Below are 20,434 nucleotides of genomic sequence, written 5' to 3'. Positions count from 1 at the left end.
ACCAGGAGGTGGCACAGTGGATAGTGCATCAGCCAGGGATGCTGAGAACAAAGGTTCGAAACCCCAGGGTTGCTGGTTTGAGTGTGGACTCATTAGCTTGAGTGTGGGCTCATCAGCTTGAGCATGGGATCATAGACATTATCCCATGGTCACTGGCTTAAGCAAGGGGTCACTGGCTCAGTCAATATACATATGAGAAAGCAATCAATGAACAACTAAAATGCCAGAACCACAGGTTGATGCTTCTCATCTCTCTCTTTGTCTGTCTGTCCCTATGTCTCTCTTTCACTCTCTAGCTAAAAACAACAAAAAAAGAAAAACCCCAGCATTCTAGAATCCTCAGACTTCTGGAAAAGCTCGAAAGACACAAGTTGTCACAAAGACACTGCTTTCTTTTCTTTTTTCTTTTTTTTTTGTATTTTTCTGAAGTTGGAAACGGAGAGGCAGTCAGACAGACTCCCGCATGCGCGCGACTGGGATACACCCGGCACGCCCACCAGTGGGCAATGCTCTGCCCATCTGGGACGTCGCTCTGTTGCAACCAGAGCCATTCTAGCGCCTGAGGCAGAGGCTACAGAGCCATCCTCAGCGCCCGGGCCAACTTTGCTCCAATGGAGCTTTGGCTGTGGGAGGGGATGAGAGAGAGAGGAAGGAGAGGGGGAGGGGTGGAGAAGCAGATGGGCACTTCTCCTGTGTGCCCTGGCTGGGAATCGAACCCGGGACTCCTGCAAGCCAGGCCGACATTCTACCACTGAGCAAACCAGCCAGGGCTAGACCTATTTTTTTAAATTGCAACATAATTATAACCACAGTGTTAAAAACACCTGCATCACCTCCCATAATTACCATTTCTTTTTTGTGCAGAGAACATTTAAGATCTCTTAGCAACTTTCAAGTGTATAATGGTTTATTATTAACTATAATCACTATACTGTACATTAGATCCCCAGAACTTACTCATCTTACAGCTAGAAGTCTGTACTTTCTGACCAACATCTCTTCTTTTCCCCTATGGCCCCCCGAAGCCCTGGAAACCATCTTTCTAATCTGTTTCCATGAATTCTGCATTTTTAGATTCCACATATAAGTGAGATCACACAGTATTGTCTTTCTCTATTTCACGTAGCATAATGTCCTCAAGGTCCAAGGTCCATCATGTTATAAAATATCCCAGTGTGTGTGTGTGTGTGTGTGTGTGTGTGTGTGTGTGTACCACACTTGTTTATCTATTCATCCACTGAGGGACACTAAAGTTGTTCCCATGTCTTACCTATTATAAATAAAGCTGCAATGAACATAGGAATGCAGTTATCCCTTCAAGATCCTGTTTTCATTTCATTTGGGTATATACCCAGAAGTGGGATTGTTGGGTCATATGGGAAGCTCTATTTTTTAACTTTTTGAGGACCCTCCATACTGTTTTCCATAATGACTATACCAATTTACATTCCTACCAACAATACACAAAGGTTCTCTTTTCTCCATACCCTCCCCAACACTTACCTCTTATCTTTTTGATGACAGCCATACTATCAGGTATGAGGTGATCTCATTGTGATTTTGATTTGCATTTCCCTAGTGATTAGTGATGCTGAGAACCATTTCATGTACTTGTTCATTTGTGTATCTTCTTTGGAAAAAATGTCTATTTAGTTTCTGTGACCATTTTTAAATACTATATTTTGGGCTTTTCCTATTGAAGTATATAAGTTCTTTATATATTTTGGATATTAATCCCTTATCAGATATATGCTTTGCAAATATTTTCTCCCATTTTGTAATCTGCCTTTTCATTTTGGTGATGGTTGCCTTTGAGGTGCAGAATTTTTAAAATGTATTTTAATCCCATTCTTTAATTTTTTTGGTCTTTACTTACATTATCAAATTCAAACAAATCAATGCTAAGACCAACGTCAAGGAGCTTACCCCCTAGGTTTTCTTATCTTTTTAGAAGAAAATTCTTTTTAGCCAGGTGAGGGGTGTTGTAGAGACAGAAAGGAAGGGAGAGATGAGAAGCATCAACTCAGAGTTGTGTCACTTTAGTTGTTCACTGATTGCTTCTCATACATGCTTGGGTGGGGGGCATTGCAGCTAGAACCAAGCCCGCTACCCTGCGCTCAAGCTGTCGGGCCCATGCTTAAGCTGGCAAGCCTATGTTTGAGCTGACGATCTTGGGTTTTTGAACCTGGGATCTCATCATCCCAGACTGATGCTCTATCTACCGTGCCACCACCAGTCAGGCCCCCTAGATTTTCTTCTATGACTTACAAGGCTTCAGGCCCATGCTCAGTTTTATTCTTTTGTGGCTAACCAGTTTTCCTACCAGATTACTGAAGACCCAGTTCCCTCCCCATTGTATGTTCTTGACTCCTTTGCTGTAAATTAATTAACCGTATATGCACGAGTTTGTTTCTGAAGTCTCTAATTTGTTCCATTAATCTGTGTGTCTGTTTTTATGGCGATGATATACTGCTTTCCCTGTTGTTTTTTTAGTGAGAGTGAGAGAGAGAGGAGACAGACAGGAAAGGAGATGAGAAACATCAACTCATAGTTGCAGCACGTAATTCTTCATTGATTGTTTTCTCATATGTGCCTTGACCGGGGGCTCCAGCTGAGCCACTGAGCCCTTGCTCAAGCCAGCGACCTTGAATTCAAGCCAGCGAACTTGGGGCTTAAGCCAATGACTACAGGGTCATGTCTATGATCCCACGCTCAAGTCGGCAACCCCACGCTCAAGCAGGTGACCTTGGGGTTTCAAACCTGGGTCCTCAGTATCCCAGGCCAACGCTCTAGTCACTGCGCCACCACCTGGCCAGGCAATGCTATATTGTTTTGATTACCACAGCTTCGTAATATAGTTTAAAATCAGTTAACTGTGATGTCTCCAGCCTTGTTATTTTTTTCCTCAAGATTACTTTGGCTATTTGGGGTCTTTTTTAGTTCTATATAAATGTTAGAATTGTTTTTTGGTAAAAAATGACACTGCAATTTTGACAGGAATTGCACTGAATCTGTAGATTCTTTAGCTAGTATAAACATTTTAAAGATATTAATTCTTCCACCTCACTGGTGGTAGCACAGTGGATAAAGTGTCGACCCAGGATGCTGAGAGTCCCAGTTTGAAACCGTAAGATTGCTGGCTAGAATGTGGGGTCACTGGCTTGAGAATAGACATACTAGCTTGAGTGCAGGGTCACTGGCTTGAGCTTGAGATCACCCACATGATCCCAAGGTCACTGGTTTAAGCCCAAGGTTGCTGGCTTGAGCAAGAGGTCACTGGCTATGTATTATCCCCCAGGTCAAGGCATGTACTGGAAGCAATCAATAAACAGCTGAAGTAAAGCGACTATGAGTTGATACTTCTCATCTCTCTCCTCCCCCTGCCCTTCTTGTCTCTCTTTAAAAAAAAAAATCTTCTAATACATGATTATAAAATATGGCCTCTTCAATTTCTTTCATCCATGTCTTATACTTTTCAGAATACAGATCTTTTACTTGCTTGGTATTTTATTCTTTTTTTTCTGACAGAGACAGAGTGAGAGTCAGTGAGAGGGACAGGTAGGGACAGACAGGCAGGAAGGGAGAGAGATGAGAAGCATCATCAATTCTTCCTTGAAGCACCTTAGTTGTTCACTGATTGCTTTCTCATATGTGCCTTGACTGGAGGGCTACAGCAGAGCAAGTGACCCCTTGCTCAAGCCAGCGACTTTGGGCTCAAGCCAGAGACCTTGAGCTTCAAGCCTGACCAGGTAGTGGTGCAGTGGATAGAGCGTCAGACTGGAACACAGAGGACGCAGGTTCTAAATTTACGCCAAGGTCACCAGTTTGAATGCGGGCTCACTAGTGTGAGCATGGGGTCACTTCCTTGAGCGTGGGATCATAGACATGACCTCATGGTCGCTGGCTTGAGCCTAAAGATGTTTTACTCTTTTTGGTGATATTATAAATAGAAACATTTTAAATTCTCTTTCTCATAGTTATTTTGGGGGGAGGGGTATAGAAATGAAACTTACTTTCCAATATTAATTTTGTGCTCTGTAACTTAACTGAATTTGTGTATTAGTTCTAACCATTTTTTTGGTAGATTCTCTAGAGTTTTCAATATATAGTATCATGTCATCTGCAAATAAAAACAATTTTACTTCTTCTATACTCAGTATTTTTCAGAATTGTTATCATGAATGAATGTTGAAGTCTGTCAAAAGGTTTTTCTGCATCTATTGATATGTTCATGTAATTTTTATCCCTCATTTTGTTCATGTGGTATATCACACTGATTGATTTGTGGATACTGAACCATCCTTGCACCCATGGAATAAATCTCACTTGATCACGATGTCTATCAAACATGCCGCACTGGCACCTGGTTATGGTCAAGATGAGCAAGGGTAGCAGTAAGTAGTGATTTTAGCAAAATCTGTGGAAAATTCTATGATAAAATTGCACATTCACTCTAGAAGCTACTTTCAAATTGTGGTTACTTAAGATTCAAGTTTTTAAAGCAGCAAATTACCCCCATTAGGTATGACAATAAAGAATAAAAGCAACTGTATTAGACATTTTATATCATTTACTTTCTAATTCCTTTTATAAATATAACAAACCTTTGATGAAGGAACTGTTGAAGAACTTGACGGTGAAGTGTCTCTTGATGTTTTCAAAGACTGAACAGGTCTCTCTTTACCTATATAAGAAAATATAAAATGTAATTTTCTAGTTCACTTGTTTTCAATTAGAGTGACTTTATAATTGGATAAATAAGGGAGTATAAATTTATTTTATTACTGAAAGCTTCAATTACTTTACTACATTAAACCAGTTAATATCTAAATCCACTTCTCTCTCTCAGAAGCTGGGCACCATCAGACATTTCAAATAACCGAGAACCAGTGGACATCATATATGGCACATATACCCCTAGGGCCACATTAATGCCAGTTTGCAAACACAGAACCACTGAGAAGACCTCAAGAAAGACAAAAATAAACCCTTTTAAAATCATAAATGCTTTCTCCTCCAAGTTCTTAAAATCTAACTTTTAATACATTACAATAAAAACCCAGGGTAGTTATTATATAGATACCACCAAAGAGATCTAGCTTATTAAGCAGCAGCTCAAAGAGAGAGGCATGTAGGAAAGTTAGCAGATATTCCTAAAATGTTCAAACAGTTTATAAAATAAAAATAAAAACTAGAAAACTATAATTTAGAGCACAAATCCAGTGTCTGGTACATACAAATGAGTACTCAAATATAAGTTAAATGGTTAAAAGTAAATATGTATGAGATAAAATTATTAATCTTTATATTTAGCTACTGTAGACATTCATGTCAGTGCTCTATGTATACCACTGTTTTCATAGAAACCTTAGTCAGAAAACAGATTTAAATAATATTACTCTAGCCAGTTCAATAACAACAAAAATTAAGTTTAGTTGAATATAATCTTAAAAATAACAGTGAGTTGTTCTTGACAGAAAAAAATTCATTGAGTTTTCTGCATGTGTCAAATATAATGTATATCTCTTGCTCTTAATTGCTAGGAAGACTGACAAAATTATAAAGAAAAAAAAGTGGCATCAAGTTTGCAGTGACACAGAAGCTGGTCAAGTCTAGACAGTGAATTGAGGCCAGAAAGCAATCAAAAGCAAAGGCAGAGACAAAACAATTTTGCAACTGAGCAAAGCCGGCCTCGATCAGAAAAGCCTCTTAGGCTCTTCCTGCTGTGGTGAAGATACCTAGGTAAGGACCTGGAAGCACACAGGCTTCTGAGGACCTTAGGTCAGTAGTGCATAACATCTCTTTTCAATGTTCTGCAGACCAAAAAGGCTTTCTTAAGACCTTCCCCCACCTCTCTAGGGACATTTGGCAATGTGTGAAGATATTTTTTATTTCACAAGTGAGAGAGTGCCTCAGATACATAATAAATAGAGGCTAGGGATGCTGCTAAACATCTTACAAATGCACAGGACAGCCTTCCACAACAAAGAATTATCCAGACTCAAATGTCAGTTCCTGCTCTAGGCACAGTATTCCAACTCGGAAGCTCCAACAGCCTTAAAAAAGACATAACCCTAGAATCATTTAACTTGTGGTATCATTAGAAGCTTTCACACTAATCAAGTTTAAAAGCTCTTGTAGACCTTAAAAGCCAAAAGTAAAATGATACCAACCAATACTACATCCCCAAATAATTCAGACTATGGGTTATTTGGTCACTCCCTACTGTATTTCTTTTTTTTTAGTGACAGAGTGAGAGAGACAGACAAGAAGGGAGAGAGCTGTGAAGCATCAATTCTTCATTGCGGTGCCTTAGTTGTTTATTGATTGCGTTCTCATAAGTGCCTTGAGGTTCCAGCATAGCAAGTGAGCCCTTGCTCAAGCCAGCAACCTTGGACTCAAACTAGTGACCTTGAGTTTCAAGCCACTGACCTTGGGCTCAAGCCAGCAACTATGGGGTCATGTCTATGATCCCACACTCAAGCTAGTGAGTCTGTGCTCTAGCCAGATGAGCCCACGCTCAAGCTGGCAACCTTGGGGTTTTGAACCAGGGTCCTCAGCATCCCAGGCCGATACTCTATCCAATGCGCCACCGCCTGGTCAGGTCCTGCTGTATTTCCATTGCACATGGTAAATTCCACATCATACTGTGAGAGTGTTGGTCTATCCCACTACACCAAAAGCACCTAGAGGAACAACTCTCATGGCTCACTTCTGAGTACTCTGGACCTACCTAGCTCAAGTTCTTTAAGTAAAAAAGTAGGCACTCAAAAATTTGGTAAAAGATCATTTTTTTAAACTCTTAGAATACAATGACCTCCCCATCCTATTTAGATAAGCAATTCTCTCAAATTAGATAAGCAATTCTCTCAAAGAAGATAAAGAGCTAAACTGTAATCAGCACAGCACGCTAAAGGCATAATTGCAGGCCCAATTCTGGCAAATAGCAGCTAGACACAGAAAAAACCTTTCTATACTACAGCTATGCGAAATATGGTGCCCAACCATAGTCTCAGATTTTAGCTGCAGAAGCACTAATTTTAAGCGGATTTCAACTGTCAGTATACAGAAGCAAAGGAACACTGAGGTAGGGCAGGTGCTTTAGCATGTATCCACATGTACTCATATATAGAGCATGAAAGGGATGTACAGGCAAGAAGCAGAGGATGAAAAAAAAAGGATGATACAGATGGCAGCAGAAACGGCAGCGAAGGTAAAAACAAATCCCTGGAACCTACTGTTGTCAGATCTGCCAATGACTTGTCTAGCCAACAGACCTCAACCTCCCATAAGGTAATTACTGCTGACCAGGAATGACTGCCACAGACAACCAAACCACGTATCCCCCAAAATCCCATTATCTGAGTCTAGTGCTGTTCAACTCTAGTTCTGACAGTAGATTCCTGGAGCAGTTGCACACTTTTCCCATTTCTAGAACCTCAATCAGTTCAAGCCCCCACCCTCTTACAATCCCAAATCAAAACTAGCTCAAAACTCACCTCTTTCTGGCTTTCCTTCATGCTGCCGTTTGTAGGAGGCATCAGCACGCGCGGGCTCTAGAGAAAGGTGGGCAGGGAGGAATTACCACCAGCAAGCACTTCTGTGCCCAGGAGGGATAAGAGAAGAACCCAGAAGTGGGAACAGGAACTTCTATACACTTGCTGGTGACCCTCAACGTCTTTCCTAACCTGCCTTCAAGTTGGGCTGCCTGAGCAACCACCACAGAACAGGAGAAAATCTATTTAAGATCAGATGTGGATTGGGTCCAAAATATGAAGTATGAAGATGAAGCTAACCAAGGATAGCATGGGCAGAAAGACATGAGAAAAGGATCATAAAATAAGACACCAAAAGTCGAAGAAGGGATCATGTCTTACTCATCATTTTAATAACCTCCTCCATAAAGTCAACATTCAAAGGATTGGTTAAAGAATGGCACCAAAACATCAAGAATGAAAGATGGCCTGACCTGCAGTGGTGCAGTGGGTAAAAGCGTCGACCTGGAACACTGAGGTCGCCAGTTTGAAACCCCAGGCTTGCCTGGTCAAGGCACAAGTGGGAGTTGATGCTTCCTGCTCCTTCCCCCCTTGTCTCTCTCTGTCTCTGTCTCCTCTAAAAAAATGAATTAAAAAAAATCTAAAAAAAATTTAAAAAAAAAAAAAAAGAATGAAAGATGATGAGCCCTGGGCAGGTAGCTCAGGTAGTCAGAGCATTGTCCCAATACACCAACATTGCCGGGTTTAATCCCTAGTCAGGTCACATACAAGAGGCAACTAATGAGTGCATAAATAAAGTGGGACAACAAATCCATGTTTCTCTCTCTCTCTCTCAAATCAATAAATAGAGATAAAAAAAAAAGACTGAAAGATAAATTACCACTAAAAACCAAACACTGGGAATGTTTTCATAGTATATACCATATCAGTTCCCTGGGCTTACAATGGTTACATACAGTAGTTATTTGACATGCTCTCAAAAGCAGCCTATTAATAAGCTGTGCTGATTCTTTTTATACAAACATTTTCATATATAAGTTTTCTTTTTAATTTTTTTATTTTTCTGAAGTGAGAAGCCAGGAGGCAGAAAGACAAACTCCCGCATGCGCCCAACCAGGATCCACCCAGCATACCCGCTAGGGGGCGATGCTCTGCCCATCTGAGGCGTTGTTCTGTTGCAACCAGGGCCATTCTAGCGCCTGAGTTGGATGCCATGGAGCCATCCTCAGGAATTACCACATTTAACTACAGATCCAATGGAGCCTTGGTTGTGGGAAGGAAGAGAGATATAGGGAGAAAGGAAACGGGGAAAGGTGGAGGAGCAGATGGTTGCTTCTCCTATGTGCCCTGGCCAGCAATCAAACCCGGGACTTCCACACGCTGGGCCAACGCTGTACCACTGAGCCAACCGGCCAGGGCCCATATATGAATTTTCCTTAGAAACATATTCAATGCTACTGTCTTGGTTGAACCCCTAATTATCCCATGTTTAGAATCTTGTAAATATTTTATTAGCTTCTTACAAACTCTTGATGCAGACTGGATCAGCTTTCTAAACAGCCGAAATATACCAGCAAAGGCCCTAGGTATCTTTGCAGTAATATACAAACTAGTTCTATTATAAATCTCAAATTGCCAAATTTACCTTTTTTTCCCAAGAAAATAACACATTTTTTTTTTCTGAATCATTTTGGCACTGTCAACACCTTAACATTAAAAAAATGTTTCAAGAAAAATCACACAAATATTGCCCTCTTACTTTTGCAAGAATGTTGTTGAAGATGCAGTACCCTTCTTACTGTTCATTGATCTGTCATCAAGAAATTTCTATTCCTCCTGAACAGCTGATATGTTTTTATTCAAGGTTATGTTACTATGAATATTGTTATGGCTCATTTCCTCTGTGTTTTAGGCAAATCCTTAGTTCACCTACAGCAACTACTAAGAGGCTTTTCAAAGGCATTTATTTCATATGCTACTACCTTTATTCTTACTTTATTTTCATGTCCTCATTTCCCTTTTATATAAAAGCTTTCACCCATTTACTTAATCCTATTTTATTAAGTGCTTATTTTGTTAACCTGCCTCAAATTCTTTGTAGATCAAGAGATTAGGACAGTGATGTTTTACAGGAGTGTCTGGAGTCTGCAGTTGGCTCATGTTAACTGCTTAGTTGGCTCATGTTAACTGCTTAAGAGTGGATTCTCCACATCATTTCCAAACTGTAAATTTAATGAGTCCACACTGGTAGCCTGACATCAGCCATAATCGTAGTATACTGCTCACAAAAATCAAGGGATATTTCAAAATGAATATGAAGCGATAAAAAAAGGAAGCATTTGATTTTTTTTTTATTAAACAAGAACATCAGCAAAATGACAAGTCAAAGAAAGTTGTTTGATTATGCAAATGAGATGCAAAACCAACTTTTATTTCATTGGTGAAAATGTACTACACAAAAGGCTGAAAGTACTGGAGTATCTACATGTTCCTTGATCCCCTAATTTTTGTGAGCAGTGCATTTACCCCATGGATGTCGGCAAATGTCACAAATCAGGTGTTTTTCCCCTCCAAACAGTCAGTTTACTAATATACAACTGGTGCTATGCTTATTGATTTCAATTCCAAATTTCAGAGACACTGTAGGAATTACCTCATTTAACTACAGATCCGTAACCACACTGCCCTAAACCAGCTTGGGCTACTTAATAAATCCTAACAGACCAGTAAAACCACCCAGCTGAACCTTGTTCAAATTGCAGAATCATTAAAAAAAGAAAAAGTAAGTGGTTTCAATCCACTGAATTTTAGAGTGTTTTTTAACACAAAGATAATAAAACAACCCCATTGTGTTTAAACTCTTCATCCCAGAGTTTCCAATGATACACTTATATTAAAACCAAGGGTTTTTCTTCTGTCCTCTACCACAACACATTAATGATTTCTAAACAAGGGTTTCTTAATATTTTGCAATTTGGTGTTCATGTCTTTTTACTTCTATGTTTGTACTTCCTAACTACACCTTTCTTTTGCTTCTTTGTTGGTTATTGTTCCTTACAGTGAGTGTTCCCTCTAACCGCAATCCTTTCTGCTCTACTATTCTTTGTAGCTCCAACACTATGAATACCTTTGTTTCTCAAATCTGCTCTGTTTCTCAAATCCACTTCTGTCTTTCAGTCTTCTATATTTCTAACTGACGAGATGCTACTCCTTTGCTATTACCTCACACTTATCTCACACATGATCATAGTAAGCAGCACTAACTCCCTGCCTCAGAGCAGGATAAAAAGGTTTTTAACACATTCTGCCTTTGCTGTGACTTGCTGGAAAAAATAAGGTCCAAATTAGGATGAAGAAAAAGAAACCAGTAAAAAAATTCTGAATGTGGCAGTAAGGAAATCAACATATCCAAGTCCATACACTGGTGTGTGAAAGAATAAATGGTAAGAAAGAAAATGAAAAATTTCAATCCTGGTTCCACAGACCAGGTATAAAGTTCTTCCCATGCAGATGAAATCAAAGCTGGAGAAGCAGATTCCTGTTGCAACAAGAATTCAACAATACTTGGGGACTCTCTGAAATAATAGCTGATATAAATAATATTTGATGACTCTTTAAATAATAGTTGTAAAGCTGATACAATCTTTCAGAAATATGCTTTCTTTCTGATGTGTTGTCTAATGAAAGCAATGATAAATCTAACCAGACTCATCCAATCCTAATCAAGCGTTGTTATTGATAACCCATGTAAGATCAAAAAACACTGCTAGAAAAAAAAATCATTATTAGAGATGATAAAATTATGGGCTATGGCTGGCAAATTATTAAATTCTTGGTACAGTGCCTGACATATAGAAACAAAACAGATACTTCTGAATGAAAATCTTTTCAATAAATAAAAAAAGTCTAAGACAGGTAATTCATCTTTCCCTTGCAGTTTTGAAAGAGAAATTAAGAGATGAGCAAAGGAAGATGAGGTGCTTACACAGATGGTAAGGAAATTATTTATCTAGATTATGGATGGTGATATACAAATGTGGGGCTCTTGGTTAGGAAGAACGTACTTTTCTAGAGATCTGCTGATTTATTAAAAAAAGGTACGAAAAGAAAATGGAGGAGACACAAGAAAATGCTCTTGTGGTAAAGACAGCAAAATAAACAAACAAACAAACAAATAAATGGACAGTAAAACAACAACCAGACAGGGGGGACAGAAAGCTTTGCACCACTTCTGTTTCCCCAAAATAATCATCTTTAGGAGGTTAGCAATGCAACAATTGAAGTAATTGAGGTAAAGGCATATTAACCATAAATACTTTGGGAGTGCACTTCTTCATAGAACTCTTCTTTAAAACATCAGCTAAGCCTGACCTGTGGTGGCGCAGTGGATAAAGCGTCGACCTGGAAATGCTTAGGGGCCGGTTCGAAACCCTGGGCTTGCCTGGTCAAGGCACATATGGGAGTTGATGCTTCCAGCTCCTCCCCCCTTCTCTCTCTCTGTCTCTCTCTCTCCTTCTCTCTCTCCTCTCTAAAAATGAATAAATAATATTTAAAAAAAAACACATCAGCTAAAATTACATAGGTTCACTTTTTAAACTATCAATACAACACTGCATCATTTGTACATATTATGAATGTGTGCTACTGACAGAATATACTAAGCCCTAAAACAGAGATATTATAAATGCCTTCATATAGGCAAATATCATTAACCTATTACTGTTTTAGAACCATACTATAATGTCTTCCTATAGGAAAATGTCATTAACTGACTATTTTAGAACCATGATTATTCAGATGCTAGAAAAGCTGTATCTGTACTCCTAGGATTCCACCAGGAAACTCACAGCCAAAGCTCTCTTGTAAGCAACAGAGTCTCTAAGATGAAGAATATGGCTGGTTTGCTCAGTGGTAGAGCATCGAACCCGCATGTGGATGACCCAGGTTCAACTTCTGGTCAGGTACATAGGAGAAGTGATCATCTGCTTCTCCATCCCTCCCCCTCCCCCTTCTCTCTCTCTCTCTCTCTCTCTCTCCCCTCTCTCTCTCTTCTTTCTTTTCCCTTCCCACAGCCATGGCTTCAATGATTCGATCAAGTTGGCCCTGGGCACTGAGGATGGCTCTGTGGCCTCACCTCAAGCATTAAAATAGCTGGGTTGCTGAGTAACGAAGCAACAGCCCCAGATGGGTAGAGCATCGCCTGGTAGGGAGCTTGCTGGGTGGATCCCTGTCAGGATGTCTATCTCTCTGCCTTCCCGCTTCTCAGTTAAGAAACAAAAACAGAATTCACTGTCTCTAATTTCATAGCATATTAACAGTTTGGATCAGTTAACAATCCAAGATCTTCCAAGAAAATACTAAATTACATTTCAGGTATTCCACATGACACATCACCTCAGGTACTCCACTGGAAACAGCTCCTAACCCCTCACTACTTGCATCCTTCCACCAACTTCTACACACCCTTCAGATATTTTTTAAATGTCTATTCCTGTGTAATGACTTGTTTGTCTCCATTACTATATAATAAACTCAGAGGGCAAAGATTGAATCTTACTTGCTTGGCAAACCATTTATTTGAAATATACTTTTATTAAAAGATTGTATGAATACTGTTCATATATACATGACTTTCAAACCAAGAAACACTATTTATATTTAGCTGCTGAGAGAACGGGTTTAACCTTCTTACAACCTTATTTTCATGTTCCCATTACCATCTAAACCTGCACAGAAAAACCTTCTTAATAATGGCAGAATTCAGCTTCTAAATTTTATTGAAATTTCAGCTATAATCCAAAAACTAATGTGAAAATTCCAAATTTATTCAGAGCCAACAGATATTTAGACATGTATTTTTTCCAATTACACTGAATTTCAATTATTGAGTCTATCTTCCAAATAGTCTCTTCTCAAAATAGTATTTTTAATTCTTGTACATTTTCAGTTATCTTAGAAGATGTATTTTTCTCCTTTTTTTTTTTTTAAGGAAACAGAGGGGTGATAATGAGACAGACTCCCACATGAGCCCCAACTGGGATCCACCCACAACCCTATCTGGGGCCAATGCTCAAATCAACCGAGCTAGTTTTAGTACCTGAGGTTGATGCACTTAGACCAACCAAGTTATCCTCAGCACTCTGAGTCAACACTCAAACCAATTGAGCCACTAGCTATGGGAGGGGAAGAGGAAAAGAAAGGGGACAGGGAGGGAGAATCAAACGTGGGATGTCCATAAGCCAGGCTGATGCGCTATCCACTGAACCAACTGGTCAGGGCCAGAAGATGTGCTTCCAAAATGAATTAAACATTGATAAATAACAGTCGTCTTTTAAAATCTCTTCTATTCTTAATGTTTGTTGATATCAAATAAACGAGGTGGGCCCAAAGTCAGAACTATTGAAAAACAGACACAGATGACGTCAGAGTGATGGCACGGTAGGAAGCGACACCGAAAATCTCCCCATAAACTCAACAAGTTCTTCAACCAGAAACAGAAAAACCTATCCTTGGAGTCTTCAGATGCTTCACAACACACCCGAAGGTAGGGTCGAGCGAAAGATTGGCTAGATATATGGTCAAACCCTGGGGGAAATAGGGAGTAAGAAATGCTCCACCTTCCTCTCTAATCCAAACAGAACGGCTTTCACTGAGAACTGAGAATATAGAAACTAAGGCGGGCATAGGGAGTGAATAGATCCAGGCCGCGGTACAAACAGCCAAACCAGGCTGTGTTCGTCTGTGTCTCTTTTCTTCATTCTTGATTTTTTGTTGTTTTTTTTTCTATTCCAATTTGGTCATTTAATTCTCAGTCTTACTCTCGCCTCTCTTTGAACTACACTACCCATAAGTGTTACATCTCCCATTATCTTTTCTTTCCTCCTCCTTTCTCTCTCTGAGGGTTGCAATCCAAAACCCCTAACTCTCTCTCTCTCTCTCCTCCTTTTTCTTTTTTCTTCTTTTAGTGGTTCCATCTTTTCTCTCTCTCTCTCTCTCTCTCTCTCTCTTTTCTCCCTGTATATTAGTCTCTTCCTTTCTCCTTTACGTCTTCTCTCATTCAAACCTCGATAACAAACAAATTATCTTATCTGGGACTCAAACTTAAGTTTGTGGCATTTTTGGAGGGTTTTTACTTCACCTTTTTAACACATTAGCAGTGCTCCCATCCCTGGCTCTCCATTTTATCTAGTTCTTGTTCCACTAAATACAATAGTAATTTTTTAATTTTCCACCCCTTTTTCCTGTTTCCCTCTTATTCCTCTCATCTTAACTCTGAGTCAGCCAACACCTAAAAGCAAATCATTTTATTCTTGACCCAAATTTTTTCCTTATTTGCTTTTTGTGGGTCTATACTGCCCCCCTTTTTTATATATATATTTTTTTTTCGTTTATTTTTTTTTCTTTTTATTTATTTTTTTTTCCTTTACCCCTTTATTACTTCTCCCCAATTCAGGCCCTCCACTACAGGTATTGTTTGTTCTATTTAGTACAATATAATTCACAGTTCATCACAAGATTTTCTCAAGAAAAAGGGGAGAGGAGAGGAGAGGAAAAAAGGAGGGGAAGGAATAATTCCCTTTTTTCGTCAAATTTTTATCTTATTTTATTTCTCTTTATTTAATGATTAATTTTTTTTAAAAAAACCACAATTTTATATTTTTATTTTTATTTTTTTAACTTTTTATTCCTTATAAAATCTCATTAATACTATCAAGAAAACCACCCTCAGATGCCATTAAAGAAGAGAAAATCGAATATCATGGACACAAAAGAAAGAGGTAACACAGAGAGATGAGGAAAAATCTATGGAGAAAAAATTTAAGATATTGGAAACCTTGGAGTTAAACAACAGAGAATTTAAAATAGAAATCCTAAAAATACTCAGAGATATACAAGAAAACACAGAAAGGCAATTTAGGGAGATCAGAAAACAACTCGATGAACACAAAGAGTATATCTCCAAGGAAACTGAAACTATAAAAACAAATCAAACATAGATGAAAAACTCAATTCACGAGCTGAAAAACGAGGCAACAAGCTTGGCTAATAGAACAGGCCAGAGAGAACAGAGGATTAGCAAAATAGAAGACAAGCAACTTGAGGCACAACAAAGAGAAGAAGAAAGAGATTCAAAAATTAAAAAAAATGAGATAGCCCTACAGGAATTATCTGACTCCATCAAAAAGAATAACATAAGAATAATAGGTATATCAGAGGGAGAAGAGAGAGAAAATGGAATGGAGAACATACTCAAATAAATAATAGATGAGAACTTCCCAAGCTTGTGGAAAGAACTAAAACCTCAAATTCTAGAAGCAAACAGAACTCCAAGTTTTCTTAACCCCAACAAACCTACTCCAAGGCACATCATAATAAAATTGTCACAAACCAACTGCAAAGAAAAAATTCTCAAGGCAGCCAAGGAAAAGAAGAATACAACATATAAAGGAAGGCCCATTAGATTATCATCAAATTTCTCAACAGAAACTCTACAAGCTAGAAGAGAGTGGACCCCAATATTTAAAGTCTTGAAAGAGAGGAACTTTCAGCCACGAATACTATACCCATCAAAGCTATCCTTCAAATATGAAGGAGAAATAAAAACATTCACAGATACAGAAAAGATGAGAGAATTTATCACCAGAAAACCCCCTCTCCAGGAAATACTAAAGGGGGTTCTCCAATCAGATACAAAGAATAAAAAAATAAAATAAAATAAAAGCCACAAGTAAAAGTTCCAAGAAGAACATAACAAAACCAACTTTAAACTGTGACAACAAAAAGAAAGGGGGGGAAGAGGATGGAGATTAACAGTAGCAAAGGGTGATGGAGTGCAAAAGTACTCACAAAATAGTGCACTACAATGAACAGGGTAGGAACCCTTATCATTACTTAATGGTAACCACCATTGAAAAAACCACCACAGAAGCACATGATTTAAAAAAGATAGCAACAGAGGAAAGATGTATGGAACACAACCAAATAAAAACAAAAGATAGAAAAATGAAAGAGAAGAATCAAACAAGGCACAAAACTAACAGAAAGCAATCTATAAAATGGCAATAAGGAACTCACAAGTGTCAATAATTACACTAAATGTAAACGGATTAAACTCACCAATAAAAAGGCACAGAGTAGCTGAATGGATCAAAAAAGAAAATCCAACTGTATGCTGCCTACAAGAAACTCATCTAAGTAACAAGGATAAAAACAAATTCAAAGTGAAAGGCTGGAAAACAATACTCCAAGCAAATAACATCCAAAAAAAAGCAGGCGTAGCAATACACATATCTGATGATGCTGACTACAAGACAGCAAAAGTACTCAGAGACAAAAATGGCCATTTTATAATGGCTAAGGGGACACTGAATCAAGAAGACATAACAATTCTTAATATATATGCACCAAACCAAGGAGCACCAAAATATATAAGACAGCTACTTATTGACCTTAAAACAAAAACTGACAAAAATATAATCATACTTGGAGACCTCAATACACCGCTGACGGCTCTAGATCGGTCATCCAAACAGAGAATCAACAAAGATATAGCGGCCTTAAACAAAACACTAGAGCACCTGGATATGATAGACATCTACAGGACATTTCATCCCAAAGTGATTGAGTATACATTTTTCTCCAGTGTACATGGATCATTCTCAAGAACTGACCATATGTTGGGCCACAAAAACAACATCAGCAAATTCAGAAAAAATCGAAGTTGTTCCAAGCATATTTTCTGATCATAAAGCCTTGAAACTAGAATTCAACTGCAAAAAAGAGGGAAAAAATCCCACAAAAATGTGGAAACTAAACAACATACTTTTAAAGAATGAATGGGTCAAGGAAGAAATAAGTGCAGAGATCAAAAGATATATACAGACTAATGAAAATGACAATACGACATATCAGAATCTATGGGATGCAGCAAAAGCAGTGATAAGAGGGAAGTTCAAAGCACTTCAGGCATATATGAACAAACAAGAGAGAGCCCAAGTGAACCACTTAACTTCACACCTTAAGCAACTAGAAAATGAAGAACAAAGACAACCCAAAACCAGCCGAAGAAAGGAGATAATAAAAATCAGAGCAGAAATAAATGAAATAGAGAACAGAAAAACTATAGAAAAAATTAATAGAACAAGGAGCTGGTTCTTTGAAAAGATCAACAAAATTGACAAACCCTTGGCAAGACTTACCAAGGAAAAAAGAGAAAGAACTCATATAAACAAAATCCAAAATGAAAGAGGAGAAATCACCACGGACATCGTAGATATACAAAGAATTATTGTAGAATACTATGAAAAACTTTATGCCACTAAATTCAACAACCTAGAAGAAATGAATAAATTCCTAGAACAATACAACCTTCCTAGACTGAGTCAAGAAGAAGCAGAAAGCCTAAAAGGACCTATTAGTAGAGAAGAAATAGAAAAAACCATTAAAAACCGCCCCCAAAATAAAAGTCCAGGCCCAGACGGCTATACCAGCGAATTTTATCAAACCTTCAAAGAAGACTTGGTTCCTATTCTACAGAAAGTATTCCAAAAAATTGAAGAAGAAGCAATACTTCCAAACACATTTTATGAGGCAAACATAACCCTTATACCAAAACCAGGCAAGGATGGCACAAAAAGAGAAAACTACAGACCAATATCTCTAATGAATACAGATGCTAAAATACTAAACAAAATACTAGCAAATCGAATACAACAACATATTAAAAAAATAATACATCATGATCAAGTGGGATTCATCCCAGAATCTCAAGGATGGTTCAACATACGTAAAACGGTTAACATAATACACCATATCAACAAAACAAAGAACAAGAACCACATGATATTATCAATAGATGCAGAAAAGGCTTTTGATAAAATACAACACAATTTATGTTTAAGACTCTCAACAAAATGGGTATAGAAGGAAAATATCTCAACATGATAAAGGCCATATATGATAAACCACCAGCTAACATCATACTAAATGGCACAAAACTGAAGGCTTTCCCCCTTAAATCAGGAACAAGACAGGGTTGTCCACTCTCTCCACTCTTATTTAATGTGGTACTAGAGGTTCTTGCCACAGCAATCAGACAAGACAAAGAAATAAAAGGCATCCATATCGGAAAAGAAGAAGTAAAGGTATCACTTTTTGCAGATGATATGATACTATACATCGAAAACCCCAAAGAATCCACAAAAAGACTACTAAAAACAATAAGCCAATACAGTAAGGTCGCAGGATACAAAATTAACATACAGAAGTCAATAGCCTTTCTATATGCCAACAATGAAACATTTGAGAATGAACTCAAAAGAATAATCCCCTTCACGATTGCAACAAAAAAAATAAAATACCTAGGAATAAACATAACAAAGAATGTAAAGGACTTATACAATGAAAACTATAAACCATTGTTAAGGGAAATCGAAAAAGATATTATGAGATGGAAGAATATTCCTTGTTCTTGGTTAGGTAGAATAAATATAATCAAGATGGCCATATTACCCAAAGCAATATACAAATTTAATGCAATTCCCATCAAAATTCCAATGACATTTTATAAAGAAATGGAGCAAAAAATAATTAGATTTATATGGAACTATAAAAAGCCCCGAATAGCCAAAGCAATCCTAAAGAAAAGGAATGAAGCTGGGGGCATTATAATTCCTGACTTCAAACTCTATTATAGGGCCACGACAATCAAAACAGCATGGTATTGGCAGAAAAATAGACACTCAGACCAATGGAACAGAATAGAAAGCCCAGAAATAAAACCACATATATATAGTCAAATAATTTTTGACAAAGGGGCCAACAACACACAATGGAGAAAAGAAAGCCTCTTCAACAAATGGTGCTGGGAAAACTGGAAAGCCACATGCAAAAGAATGAAACTGGACTACAGTTTGTCCCCCTGTACTAAAATTAACTCAAAATGGATCAAAGATCTAAACATAAGACCTGAAACAATAAAGTACACAGAAGAAGACATAGGTACTAAACTCATGGACCTGGGCTTTAAAGAGCATTTTATGAATTTGACTCCACAGGCAAGAGAAGTGAAAGCAAAAATTAATGAATGGGACTACATCAGACTAAGAAGTTTTTGCTCAGCAAGAGAAACTGATAACAAGATAAACAGAGAGCCAACTAATTGGGAAATGATATTTTTAAACACCTGCTCAGATAAGGGCCTAATATCCAAAATATACAAAGAACTCATAAAACTCAACAACAAACAAACAATCCAATAAAAAAATGGGAAGAGGATATGAACAGACACTTCTCACAGGAAGAAATACAAATGGCCAACAGATATAAGAAAAGATGCTCATCTTCTTTAGTTATTAGAGAAATGCAAATCAAAACTGCAATGAGATACCACCTCACACCTGTTAGATTAGCTATTATTAACAAGACAGGTAATAGCAAATGTTGGAGAGGTTGTGGAGAAAAAGGAACCCTCATTCACTGTTGGTGGGAATGTAAAGTAGTACAACCATTATGGAAGAAAGTATGGTGGTTCCTCAAAAAACTGAAAATAGAACTACCTTATGACCCAGCAATCCCTCTACTGGGTATATACCCCAAAAACTCAGAAACATTGACTCGTAAAGACACATGCAGCCCCATGTTCATTGCAGCATTGTTCACAGTGGCCAGGACATGGAAACAACCAAAAAGCCCGTCAATAGATGACCGGATAAAGAAGATGTGACACATATACACTATGGAATACTACTCAGCCATAAGAAATGATGACATCGGATCATTTATAGCAAAATGGTGGGATCTTGACAACATTATACGGAGTGAAATAAGTAAATCAGAAAAAACCAGGAACTGCGTTATTCCATACGTAGATGGGACATAAAAGTGAGACCAAGAGACATTGATAAGAGTGTGGTGTTTACAGGGGGAGGGGGGAGAGG

The 20,434-nt window shown here is 38.1% G+C and overlaps 1 protein-coding gene across 9 annotated transcripts in view; it reads right to left on the bottom strand.

Moving 5' to 3' along the window:
- PPHLN1 (periphilin 1) overlaps window positions 1-20,434 on the bottom strand; it is a 167,428-nt gene that overhangs the window by 46,627 nt on the left and 100,367 nt on the right. For 7 of the 9 annotated variants that reach the window (XM_066368983.1, XM_066368989.1, XM_066368986.1 and 4 more), the window contains 2 exons: window positions 7,500-7,556; window positions 4,605-4,684 (listed from right to left, as the gene is read on the bottom strand). In XM_066368983.1, coding sequence (XP_066225080.1) covers window positions 4,605-4,684; window positions 7,500-7,556 — 137 coding nt within the window. The remainder of the gene's footprint in view (window positions 1-4,604; window positions 4,685-7,499; window positions 7,557-20,434) is intronic. The other 2 variants (XM_066368985.1, XM_066368990.1) reach the window with 1 other exon arrangement.

Source organism: Saccopteryx leptura, chromosome 2 (assembly GCF_036850995.1).
Source record: "Saccopteryx leptura isolate mSacLep1 chromosome 2, mSacLep1_pri_phased_curated, whole genome shotgun sequence".
Classification (NCBI taxonomy): domain Eukaryota; kingdom Metazoa; phylum Chordata; class Mammalia; order Chiroptera; family Emballonuridae; genus Saccopteryx; species Saccopteryx leptura.
Note: the sequence above shows the minus strand (reverse complement) of the source record. Positions and strands in the feature narration are given on the sequence as shown.